Here is a 14,071-nt window from a genome sequence, read left to right on the forward strand (position 1 = left end):
AATAATAACTATAATAATTTTGAGGTCTTTTATAGCACACGTATCTACCAACAATGTACTCTAGGCACACTTTCAGAAAAATAGGTTATTGAAGTGATGAATTCTGAGACCCATTTACGAGCACCTTATAAGAATATTACAAGGTGCAGCCAAAGCCAGGAACACCGGGCGAACCCCTTCTCTTTTCAATAAGTGCACTGGGTTCTTTTACATGAGTTAGACCACACATGGGACCAACAGCTTTACATCCCATCCAAAGGATGTAGCAATGGTTAAGTGTCTTGCTTAAGGACACAAGTGTCACAACTGTTGGATTCGAACCCACACTGATCAGAAACACCAGAGTTTGAATTCGGTGCTCTTAACAGCTCAGCCAGGACACTTCCACATGTATGTAACAATTGGACTTGTGTTGATGTTTTTGTATTACAATAACTAGAATATAGGCCTAAGTGTTTTAAAGGGATGCTGCAGTGAATTCAAATAAAACAGTTAATTTTGCTGTCATTTATTTCTGATATATGTATTGCACCTCAATAATGTGTTTTGTTTTTTCCCCGACATATCTCACATGCGTAATTAGCGAATAAGTCATGCCCCCCCCTTTTGTGGACTGTTACCGCCCCCTACCATCGCATCACATCGGGAATTCAAACATACCGTCGGCAAAAAGAGTCTGGTCCCTAACTACACGCGCCTAGGTACCAGGCCACACAGTGCACACGTCTCTATATGCACACAGACAGGGGGCCCGACGGCTCGGGTTCCCGACATGACATCACGTTTATGCCCCTTTTAGGGGCGGGGTGGGTTCCCCTAATCTCTTGAAACCCATTTTTAAAATACTTGCGCATTTAATAAAAAATAATAAAAAATATTTCAGGTTTAAAAAGTCATGTTTAATCGTTTAAATTAAAAAAAAACCCACTGCAGCCACCCTTTAAGGGCAAACACAGAAGAGTTTTGCTGTTTTGCAGAGGACATGACCCAAAACTTAGGTTTTCCCATAGTGAAATACAAATGTCCTTCAAAAGATACCTTTCAATTTGGCCATTTTCAAGCATTCAATACAAATTAAGGACACATTATTAAACTGAACCAATTTTCCAGATCGGATGGAGTTATCTTTTACTTCCAGCCATATATAAAAGTTATTAAATTGCTGTGCTGTGCAATATGTGCCGGGGGATTGTGCCAAGTTTGCTGCTGGGATTACACATTGAACAATGCAACAACATTGATGCCATACATCAGTACAATGGGTTTTTTCCAGCGATTTGTGAAAAATAAATTAAGAAATCTTTCCAGGATACTTACTGTATGTACTTAAGAACTAATGGTTTTGACCTTTAATACAATATTTAGCTTACCCACTTCCCCCACTTTCCCTCAGATAACAACATTGCCCAAATAGCTCTACTAAGCATATTTTCCTCTCTGCCTGCAGGAAGAAATGTGGTTTCAGCTTCTAATGCCCATCCTTGTTCTCATACAGGGCTTCATACAATTTGATGTTTTTGATGGAGGGGTGCTTGTGTATTTGGGCTTAGCCTTACAAGATACTTGTGAGAAACCATCTGTTAGAAGTAAGTCTTTGTCATTTCAGGTTCCGAGTGAGTAGACATTCAAACACACAAGACACAAAGAGAGTTCATGTATCAACCTCATACTTGTGCATTCATAACATGTGAAATCTTTGGTCTAACCGATGTAAACTTTTTAGAAAAAAAATCAACCTTAAGTTCAGAAATATCATGACCTTATTTTTTATAAAGTTTGGAGCAAGAATTCTAATTGTTTTGAAAAATACCTAGGGAATACTTTGGGGCTGTTTATCTATAAACAAAAATACAAAAAAACTAAAAAACATAAAAGCAACAACTATATTTTAAATTTTGCTTGTCATTTTCTTAAGGTAATTGAACCTTTGCCGCCTAAATCTTGAGACACGATTCTAACTTATTGTTTGATCAGAGGCAAAAAAACATCAATTTGGTTGTGAATTATCTTATCTACTCTCATTAATCGCTATATTATACTTGTTTTGTACTTTCTTGCTTATAAAAATTACGTTATTGTTTATTTACTATAAGTAACTGTAAATTAAAGTAAAACGACCATTGTGTGGTTTGTTTTCTTTGCTTACCAGTTAAAAAAACATAAACTCTGATTTTTTTAAAAACTTTCTTTGCCTCTACCCACTCTAAAATCAGTTAGGACACACTTCCTCTGTTAGTATTCAAATCATCGATGGACTGTTAGCCTTGCTCAAGGCAGTCGCATTATTAGCTCCGAAAAGACGCAGCTGTAAACCCACCCGCCGTATACCCTGTGCATGGTGTGTGCGATCACACCGAATGACCCACCCGTATACACACTGTCACATCGCACGAATACTGTTCACACAAGTCATCGCACTCGTACACCACTAACCGCATGCGGAGGCCGTCAGGCCGACAGCCTTGTCGGGTCTGTATCTTCCCGTTTTAATGTGTTGTATTGAAAAAATTCCAATAGTGGACGAAATTGGGGGGGCTCTAGGATATGCTAGTATGCAGCTCATGAATATGTTTATCGTTCGTCAGACCTATCAGACAACACAGGATGTGAGGCAAATGAATTATTAATTTTGACGTCCAATCACACACGCCTATCATGCTCGCTGAGCGTCCGTGGTGGTGGTGTGTGATGATGTAGACATGTCTCATCTTTCGCGGGCATTATGGTAATGAGCTGACCGTGGGAACTCTTCGCTTATTATAGTAATGAGGTCAGTGGCTTCAACACAGACCCTACAAAGCTGTCGGCCTGACGGCCTCCGCATGCGGATAGTGTACGGGGGCATCGTGTCGTGCGATGTTACGCACAGTGAATACGTGTGGGTTTTACGCACAGTGAATACGGGTGGGTTTTTATACAGCGGCGATCTTTTTTCGGAGTGAATAATTCGACTGCCTTGAGCAAGGCTAATGGACTGTCGGATCATAATGCTATGATATGTGATCTGCTACTGGAAAAACCACGTACTCTCACCAAAGTCATCTTCAAACGCCGTATCAGTGCTGTAAACACTGATTAATTCTGCAACGATATTGCTTCTTCAAACCTTCTCCACTCAACACCAGCAGCTGATCTAGGAACCGAGGTTGACAGATACAACAATACCCTTAAATCACTTCTTGATAAGCATACCACATGTAAGACATTGTAAGAGATGTGAGTTTAAGATTCGTCCAAACTGTTTGTGGTATACTGATGCTATTCATACTGAAAAGCAGAATTGGCGTCGCCTAGAACAGGTATGGAGACGGTCACACCTTGAAGCTGATCGACTGCTCTATCAAGAACAAAAGCAAAAAGTCAACCACATCATGAAAACGGCAAAGTCTAATTACTACATGGAGCTGTTTCTTGCTAATGCCAAAGATCAAAAGCAGCTCTTCAAACTTACTGACCGACTTCTCCACAGAAGTCGTGTATCCCTCCTCCCTGCAAGCCAGAGTGATAATGAGTTGGCCAATGAGTTCTGCTCCTTCTTCACTGAGAAGATCCGGAAGATTCACAGTGGTTTCCAGCATGTTACTGACAATCTTTTCCACGAGGAACAGGTCTCTGCCACACATCTTCTCACATCATTTCAATAAGTGACAGGTGATCATGTATCGAACATTCTCAAGAACTCACCATCTAAATCCTGCGAACTTGACCCTATTCCATCTTCTCTGTTTAATAAATGTTCAACCTCACTTATCCCAGTTTTTACTGACATCATCAATGCCAGTTTACTGCATGGTGTTGTCCTACATGTAGATGTCATGAAAGTTGCTAAAATTGGACTGTTGTTAAAGAAGTTCAATCTTAACAAAGACGAAATGAAGAATTATAGACCAGTCTCTAACCTTTCACTTCTTAGTAAAACCCTGGAGAGAGTGGTCTTGGTGCAACTTTCATCAACTTTCATCAACTTTCAAAACGAATTGTTGCAAGCTATGGACAACCGCAAGATATCATTACTTGTGCTGCTTTATTTATCAGCAGCGTTTGATACTGTTGACCATGCCACATTATTTCACCGCCTCAAATCTCGCATTGGGATAGATGGAGTTGCACTAGATTGGTTCAAATCTTATCTTAAAGACCGATCACAGTATGTCCGCATTAATGAATCAACTTCTCCAACTGTATCACTTAATTTCGGGCTACCACAGGGTTCAGTCCTTGGACCGGTACTGTTCTCGGTATACACAACCCCACTTAGCAGCATTATTCAACAGTATGGCATATCTTATCATTGCTATGCAGATGACATCCAACTTTATCTGTCAGTAGACCCTCAACAACATCAGGTCAATGTAGCAGTCCACCAGATGGAAGCATGCATTGATGAAGTATGTTCATGGATGACACAAAACTGGCTCAAAATAAACGATCAGAAGACAGAATTTATCATTCTAGGTTCAAAACAGCAATCATCTAAAGTTCATATTCCATCTATTAGAATTGGTGATTCATCCATCATACCATCTACTCAAGTCCGCTATCTTGGCATTATCTTTGATTCGTCACTATCCATGGAACCCAATGTGACAACAATTTCTAGATCAGTTTGCATGTCAATACGTAACATTGGACACATTCAGAAATATCTTGACAAACACACCACTGAAACACTTGTTCATGCTTTCATCACTTCCAAAATTGACATGGGCAATTCATTGCTTTTTGACATCAAGAGAAACCAACTAAAACGTCTACAGAACATCGCTGCCAGACTAGTTTCTCTCACCAGTAAATATTCCCACATCACTGTATAACAGGATCTCCACTGGCTGCCAATATCACACAGGATTCAGTACAAACTTGCTCTATTCATTTTCGAAATTCTTCACAACAATGCTCCAGAATACCTCCATCAACCTCATCCACCCATACACCTCAGCACACACCGGACTGCGTTTTAATGAGCTCATGGTGCTTCATCAGCCCAGAACTTCTACTCTTTGGGGCAATAGGTCCTTTTCTGTAGCATCAGCCCGGGTGTGGAACCAACTCCCACTAACTGTCAAATCATCTCAACCAATAACAACATTCAAGACAAACTTAAAATCTCACCTGTTCAAACAAGCATACTCACACAATCCTCAGTCCTAATTTGTCTTTCTCTCCTCAAGCGCCATGAGCGCCTTCCTGAGGAGGATACCGGCGCTCTATTATTATTATGTTGGCAACTAAAAAGAAGATTTTTTTAATGCCTTAGCTTCTCATGAGAATGTACCCTACATAAATGTTGAATGACCACAAGTTCCGGTCCCCAATCAGAGTGATGAAACACTCTTGGAAATATTTCCGAACCCACCATTCATTGCGTTTATAAAAGCCAAAAATATATGAGACATGATCCTCAGAGCAAAATTGCCACCAGACCATACTGAGTAACCCTGGTGACCAGGCTCCCGCAAATTATTCAAGAAATATCCTTAAAAGGATCTAATTGCCTTACTCTGAACAATCCAACAACGAATACACACCTTTGGGCACTCAGAAACTAAGACAAACTCATGGATACGTTCCCCATTTCCCCAAAATTTGTTGCAAACCCACCTGCATCTTTCTTCAAAGAGATGCTCAAAGAGATTTACTTGATTCTTTGAATCCACCAACATGTAACTGAACCAAAATGGACACAAAAGGCCATACTCTTTGGTTGAATTATTTCCCCACCACTTCCCAGTTAACATAACAAAAGTGGAATAGTCCAGCAGAAATATCCTATTTGGAATTGTAATACCACAAATACTCATTCCAAAATACTACAGCGTCATTGGATATATTTAAAAGAAAAAAATATTACACAAAGCCCGAAGGTCACTTTGAGGTGTTGGCTGCAATCAACTATTTTTTCCAGGGGCCCGCGCCACCAGTTCTACATTGTGTGCTCCTGGGGCCGAAACAGGGTTACCCTCTTTACAGTCCATAGGGATGAAGACTACGGTATCATATATCAGAAGCCTGACTGGTAGAGCAGAAAGCACTACCTCCCCAACTTTACGAAGCAATCATGAGTCAAGACCGAGACTGGAACCCACACTCTGCTGATCAAACACCAGGGCCCAATTTCAAAGCGCTGCTTCATGGTAAGCAAATTTTCGTGCTTACTGAAGCAGACCAATTTGCTACGGTGCAAGCGTATTTCACAGGTTAGCAAAAAAAACTGGGCGGCCATATTGGGCGTTTACTATGGATTTGCATTGTGACGTCATATGAAATGGAGCCCAGAGCTTGAATCTGTTACTCATAACCACTAAGGGCATGACACGCCACAAAGGATGGGATAGCACCAACATTATCCCTTTGGATGAAACAAATTCATCTAAAAGATTATTATTGTAATCTATATGAACATTTTACTGGTTACAGAACCAAGATGACTGGATTTATTTTGGATTCAGTTAAACAAATCTTGGATCCCGCCTTAATAGCACAGTAGAGCTATATCCTACATGTACAGCGTATGCCACAGGTAAGCAGTAGTTATTGTTATACCTCGGTAACAAATTGTGAAGTTTGATTGGTCGAGAACCAATCACGTTCTGTGCAACAAATACGCATGTACCATGGCTGCCGCCACGGCGGGTAACATGAGTGATGTTAACTGGTGTACATCAACTTGATCGTTCCCACTGTTGGTCGATTTCAGCACTTAGTATGAAACGGCCGCTGGTTCGAGGGAACAGTGAAGAATGGTTTCTTATTTGAACAACTGTTCGTCTGCTTATTAACTATGCGTAATCCATCGTCATAATGTTTGAAGATGAAAACATTACTTTGAGAAGAGGAACAATCATGTTACCAAGGTATAACCAAACAATTGTTGCACGCTGTGATTTGGCGTCCATGGGTTTTATACACTCTGGAGGGAAAATTGGTACCCTCGGCTTCGCCTCGGGTGCCTTTTTCCCCCTCGGGTGTACAACACGCCATGGACCCAGTCACAGCGTGCAACAATTGTGTATTGTTGTTCTGTGGTTTGTTGGACATAATGTACTTTATGTCATGTTTGCTTGTTTACCTTAACGGAACATTTCTACAGTGATATTTTACATGTCTAAAAAAGGTTATGATTTGTTTATTTGCAGAACACAGAGCCAAATTACAATATGCTCATTAGTTGTGGAATACCAAGACCAATATAGTCAGGTCCACAGTAGGTCTATATTCCTAGTCCAGTTCATCTCTGCACCACAGATTTTCAGATTGAAGTAGTCTGAAGAATTCTTAAACTACTCTTATTATAAAGACAAACATTTCAAATCAAATTTTTCCTTATGTCGTCTCAGATTTTTTATTGGGGTTGAACAAAGTAAAAATTTACTAGAGTGGGATTTAATTCAAGGTTGCACCTCTTCTGGCAACCGAAACAAGCAAATTGAAAAAAGAGGGAAACAGTCAACATGTAGGGTTGCGCATTGGCATGTTAATCCTGCGGTCATTGGTTCAACTAAGCTTGGGCGATATCACGATATTATCGGATATCGCGATATTAATTTGGACACGATTTCGATATCGGATGGATTTGGTTTTAATCGAAATATCGATATATCGCGATATATATCGCGATAATCGTGATATATCGATATATCGATTAAATATCGCGATGTATTTGCTAGCTGAGACATCTTGCACCCCATAGGTTTGGAGTAAAACCAGAAGAATAGGTCATTAGAACACCTCTCTTATGCTAGGACTGTCTCTTCTGTCGGCGATATATCGTGAATAAAATAAATCGATATCGCCCAAGCTTAGGTTCAACTATGCTTATTTATCAAAACTTGTAATTACTGTTGCAAGGTTGGAAGCTGTACATATGTACTTTCCAAAATAATCCGAGCAAGAAGGGCTTCCGTCCAATCATCAGGGATTAACAGTCATCCATCTCTGTTGATTTGTAGGCACCTGCAGATGACTGCTACTGCTACTGTGTTTAGATGAATGAAGAAGTCCCTGAACCCACTGTGAACTGTTGTATCAGACCTTATGTCTATTATGCAATTCTAACTATAGTGTTTAGAGCAAACTGACCTGTTGTGCAGGAGATTGATGGGCTGCTTGTTGTGGAACAACCTGCTGTAGATGAGGATACACAACCCCTGTAGATGCAGGTACAGTACAGGTATACACTAGCTGACCTGACTGACTCCTTGCTGCATGTTGAATATCTACAAAACAAATTGTTAAGTAACATCACAAAACCGAAATCCAAATATCCTATCAGGGAAATATTACCATTTGAGAGAACTGCCTCTGCCCAACCCTCCATGATGTTTGTACATTTATAACAATGTTGAAATTGAAAACCCAGAAAGGTTCTTCAAATCTATTTGGCTCGTTATGCACTGAATAGGCTTGATGGTCCATTATGCTAAAATCCTATAACCAAATGAAATCAAGCTGCGACTATTAGGAGTGCTGCAATACAGGTGTGGCATTTGTGGAGCACTGCCATAAGCTCATTATATACGAGCAGTAAGCAAAACCCATTGGTACTCACTCCCTTGGGCAATGCTAGCTCCTAAAGCCGAGTTGACAACTCCAACCACAGTGTTACCAACTTGAGCCAATCCCACTTGTTGTGCAAGTGAAGCTGATTGTGGCGTTCTTCCTTGATTAATTGCTACAGTATGGGCTTGAGGTTGAGATGCTCCAGGCGTTTGTTGTATAACAGCTGGTACTTGAATACGTTGAATGGTCCCAGTATTAGGCTGCTGAATTAACGCAGTTGTTGAACTGTGACCTAAAATTGCTTGTCCTAAACACAAAAGAAATATATAAAAATGCACACAAAGGCAAAACTTTGAGATCTGTTCTGTCTTTCTTTCCATTGTACATGTAGGCATGAATCTCTGCACAAACACACTTTATTTCACATGTTTATTTACACATTGATCTTGTGTAGACTAGTTTGTTTTTGTGAGATTTGTTTTTGCCATTTGCAACTTTAGAATAATAATAATAATTTCAATAATAATATAGATTTATTTGGCACACTCATCAGGAAACCCTGGTCAAGGCACCTACACACAAAAGGAAAACAGCTGAAGAAAATAAGATAATGTAACTAGCAAAGCAAATGAGATTTCAGTTTCTTCTTGAATTATGTCCAGAGATGAAGTTTGACTAAAAAGTAGTGTTACAGGAAGTTTGTTCTAGATAGAAGGTGCAGCTTTGACAAAGGCAAGCTGACCATAGCAAACAGTTCTTGCTCTCGGTTCTACCAACAGAAAAGAGCTCAAAGATATTATAGCTGGACTGGTTTGCCCGACGGAGATAAGCTCACAGAGATAGAGAGGAGCACCACTGTGCAGGATCTTAAAGACGCCGAGGCAAATCTTAAAGCAGATCTTCTTACTCATCGGCAGCCAATGAAGCTCTCTCAGAAAAGGCTAAATGTGGTCGTATTTCCCTTGTGGGACAATGACTCAAGCTGCGTTGTTCAGGGCACAATGCAGGCGAGATTTAGAGGCCAACTAGTAGAGCATTGCAACAATCCAGACGTGAAAAGACAAACGCATGGATGACTGTCTTTGCCATATCTTTTCAAATGTATTTGGGTCATTCTGTGTCAAATCACCCCCCAAAAAAGACAGTTTTAAACCTACCCTCTTCAAACTTGGTTAATAGGGTGATTGTGGCTCAACAAGCTGAAATTTCAAACTTCAGCTCTGTTCGATAAACAGTTTCCGGCCAGTTTCAACAAATTTGACCCAACGGTTACCGATTTATGATCGTTTGAATGTCAGGGGTCAGGTGCATTTTGACCAAAATCAACAAGAAAGAGCATGCCGTAGCGCGAAAACCGATTATTGGATGTAGCTGAAATTTGAATTTGAGCCTGTTGAGCCATTATTACCCCATAAAAAAAAATTTAGAAAATTTGAAGAGGGTAGGGCTTAACCCATTGGGTGATTTGACACGGAATGACCCATTTGTGGATTCTGCTTTAAATGTTTCGTAGGTGGAAATAAGCACTTCTGCACAAACTTGAGATATGGGCATTCATATTGAACTGGCTGTCAAACATGATTACAAAGTTGTGAGCACAATTAGAGACTGTCAAATCCTGGTCAATGACCCTTTGGTCGGGGGAGACAGGCTTGCTTGTCTTGACTTGCTTGGCGTTGTATCTGTTCCGTTGTAGAGAAGTTGTGATGTGTTGCAACTCGTGCTGGAGGCTGTCCGGGTCACAAATGGTGTAAGCACGTTGAACCAGCGCACAGTTGACTGATGACTTGATAGCAGGGTGATAGAAGGACTGCTGATGCAGGTAACGGTCGGTGTGGGTGGGTTTCCGGTAAATGCTGTGATGGAGGGTGCCGTCTGGGTTTCTTGTGATGAGAACATCAAGAAAGGGTATCTTTCCGGAATGTTCTTGCTCCATGGTGAACTTGACATTTGGGTGTTGGTTGAGGTGCTGCAGAAATTCATGGAGAGAGTCCTGACCGTGGGGCCACACGACATAGGTGTCGTCTACATAGCGGAGCCACAGACTAGGTCAGAGGTCAGCGATGAGGAGAGATGATGACTCGAACTCTTCCATGAATATGTCAGCTAGGACCGGGGATATAGGAGATCCCATGGAGGTCCCAGCTGTCTGCTCATAGTACTTGCCCTGAAATTGGAAACAACTAGAAGAAACGCATGTGCAAAGTAAATCATTAATTTGGTCAGGTGAAAGACCAGTACGATAAGGGAGGGAGGGGATCATGTGATAATCTTGCAAGTCAAGACAAGCAAGCCCGTCCCCCCGACCAAAGGGTCTCCTTTACCCAAGGTCAAACACACACACACACACACCCACAGTGAGTTTACCATACCTAGGTCCCCCCTCTCATCGCCTCCAACGCATCTTCAAGCAAGCAGGAGTCAAGGTGTATCACTCCAGTCCAAAGAAACTCCATCGCTCTCTCCAATCGCACAAGGACAAGAAGCACCCGTCCACCTGTGCCGGAGTCTATCGCATTCCATGCGAATGTGGCAAGGTTTATGTCGTGGAAACCGGGCGTAACCTTCCTACTAGACTTAAGGAACACCGAGCACACGGAAGTAGGGGAGACTTCGACAAATTAGCCATCGTCACACATTCCCAAATCACTGACCACCAAGTTGACTGGGAAGCAGCAGAAATCATCGCTACAATCCAGGCATGGCACCCAAGGCGCATCAGAGAGGCCATTGAGATTCATAAGCGTGACACCGTACCCCAAGACATCGGCTTCCACATCAGTGACATCTGGCTCCCGAATGGATCTTCTATATCCACGGTCACTTCCTAGGCCCAAACCCCTCCACTCAATATTAGCCCCCCACTACTTAGACAAGGCCCCCACTATTTATTTAGACTACTTTGGGTCATCTATACCCTCAGTCACCTAGGCCCCACACCCTCACTATCCCCTGTGCTTGTTCCTACTGACACAGTTGAGTGAGCACACACACCCCACACACTACCCAAAGGCTCCAGAGCAGGATCCAGTTTCACCACGCATCACCGAGCTCCATTTCCAACCTTCCTGCATCACCAAGCTAATCCGCCTCCACAGTACTTAAGCAGCTTGCAGCATCATAGTGCAGCTTTCTCCAGAAGACGCTCACAGCATACATGTAATGTTGAAACATCGAGTTGAAACCAAGGGTTCTTTGGAACCACCCCAACTCGTTAGAGATAGTCATTACATGGCGTTACCGCAAACCTTTCTATAAATGTGTTGTGGTGTTTCCAAAGTTCATCATCCACTCTATCCATACAGAAGCAGAACTACATGCATCTCTCAAGTAGTCTATAGTCTGTGTTAAGTTGGCACATTAGTAATACTAGTACTAGGCTTACCTTGATGTGCAACACTGGCTGGAACAATCATTCCAACAAGAGGGGTAGGATTTGTCCTTGTTTGGCTTTGGTGTTTACTATACTCAGTATGAATCTGTGATAAAGAAAAATCTCCCATTAGTGACACAATAGTTGTCTTTCAGGATTTTTCATCAACCCTTGCTACACTTAGCATTCAATCAACTGTGTTTTTAATCTGAATTTGGTGGAGCTTCATACATATCCTTTCACTTTGTTTAACTGCCCTGGTCATCATACATGTACATATCCTTTCACTTTGTTTAACTACACTGGTCATCATACATGTACATATCCTTTCACTTTGTTTAACTGCACTGGTCATCATACATGTACATATCCTTTCACTGTGTTTAACTGCACTGGTCATCATACGTGTACATATCCTTTCACTTTGTTTAACTGCACTGGTCATCATACATGTACATATCCTTTCACTTTGTTTAACTGCCCTGGTCATCATACATGTACATATCCTTTCACTTTGTTTAACTGCACTGGTCATCATACATGTACATATCCTTTCACTTTGTTTAACTGCACTGGTCATCATACATGTACATATCCTTTCACTTTGTTTAACTACACTGGTCATCATACATGTACATATCCTTTCACTTTGTTTAACTGCACTGGTCATCATACATGTACATATCCTTTCACTGTGTTTAACTGCACTGGTCATCATACATGTACATATCCTTTCACTTTGTTTAACTACACTGGTCATCATACATGTACATATCCTTTCACTTTGTTTAACTGCACTGGTCATCATACATGTACATATCCTTTCACTTTGTTTAACTACACTGGTCATCATACATGTACATATCCTTTCACTTTGTTTAACTACATGTACACTGGTCATCATACATGTACATATCCTTTCACTTTGTTTAACTGCACTGGTCATCATACATGTACATATCCTTTCACTTTGTTTAACTGCACTGGTCATCATACATGTACATATCCTTTCACTTTGTTTAACTACACTGGTCATCATACATGTACATATCCTTTCACTTTGTTTAACTGCACTGGTCATCATACATGTACATATCCTTTCACTTTGTTTAACTGCACTGGTCATCATACATGTACATATCCTTTCACTTTGTTTAACTGCACTGGTCATCATACATGTACATATCCTTTCACTTTGTTTAACTGCACTGGTCATCATACATGTACATATCCTTTCACTTTGTTTAACTGCCCTGTTCATCATACATGTACATATCCTTTCACTTTGTTTAACTGCACTGGTCATCATACATGTACATATCCTTTCACTTTGTTTAACTGCACTGGTCATCATACATGTACATATCCTTTCACTTTGTTTAACTGCACTGGTCATCATACATGTACATATCCTTTCACTTTGTTTAACTGCACTGGTCATCATACATGTACATATCCTTTCACTTTGTTTAACTGCACTGGTCATCATACATGTACATATCCTTTCACTTTGTTTAACTACATGTACACTGGTCATCATACATGTACATATTAGGCCTGGGCGAATTATTCGAATATCCGGTTAATGGCGAATAGGTTTTCCTATCCGTAACCGCGAATGCCTTTTTTTTCTTAACCGGATATCTGCATAGAGCGAATACCTATTTACAAACCGGATAATTCTGTAATTACAACCGAGTAACCGGATATTCTTTAATATCCGAATATCCGCGGACGTCGGGCGACAACTGATATGAATGTTTTGTCTGAATCCTTATGAAACTTCTATTAAGACAAGCATAAAACAGCATAAATTAAGTATTTAACTATGCTCACCTCCGTGAAGAGTTAAAACAATGACATTTCTGACGTAATTTGTTCAAAGATTACAAAAGTTTTCCTTCACGTAGAGTCAATCACGATCAAAAGAAAAAGCAAATCGCCATCTTTAAATTAGATCCGGTCATTTTTATGAATGAACCGAGTGACACTTTTTTTTTTTTTTTTTTTTTTTTTAATTTTTTTTTTAAATAGCGCCCTCTAGCGCCCTCTCGGCGAAAAAACTATTTGAATATCCGGTTAATTTCGGATAGTTGGCCAGCGGTATCCGAATAACAAAATTTCACTATTCGCCCAGCACTAGTACATATCCTTTCACTTTGTTTAACTGCACTGGTCATCAAATAAGAAGTTTCACAC

At 40.6% G+C, this 14,071-nt stretch overlaps 1 protein-coding gene across 2 annotated transcripts in view; it reads right to left on the reverse strand.

The window, feature by feature from the left end:
• Positions 1-14,071, reverse strand: part of LOC139941345 (uncharacterized) — a 57,348-nt gene that overhangs the window by 11,988 nt on the left and 31,289 nt on the right. For both annotated transcript variants that reach the window (XM_071937792.1, XM_071937791.1), the window contains exons 10-12: positions 11,885-11,978; positions 8,549-8,806; positions 8,080-8,216 (exon numbers count right to left, since the gene is read on the reverse strand). In XM_071937792.1, coding sequence (XP_071793893.1) covers positions 8,080-8,216; positions 8,549-8,806; positions 11,885-11,978 — 489 coding nt within the window. The remainder of the gene's footprint in view (positions 1-8,079; positions 8,217-8,548; positions 8,807-11,884; positions 11,979-14,071) is intronic.

The sequence above is a fragment of the Asterias amurensis genome, chromosome 9 (assembly GCF_032118995.1).
Source record: "Asterias amurensis chromosome 9, ASM3211899v1".
Classification (NCBI taxonomy): Eukaryota; Metazoa; Echinodermata; class Asteroidea; order Forcipulatida; family Asteriidae; genus Asterias; species Asterias amurensis.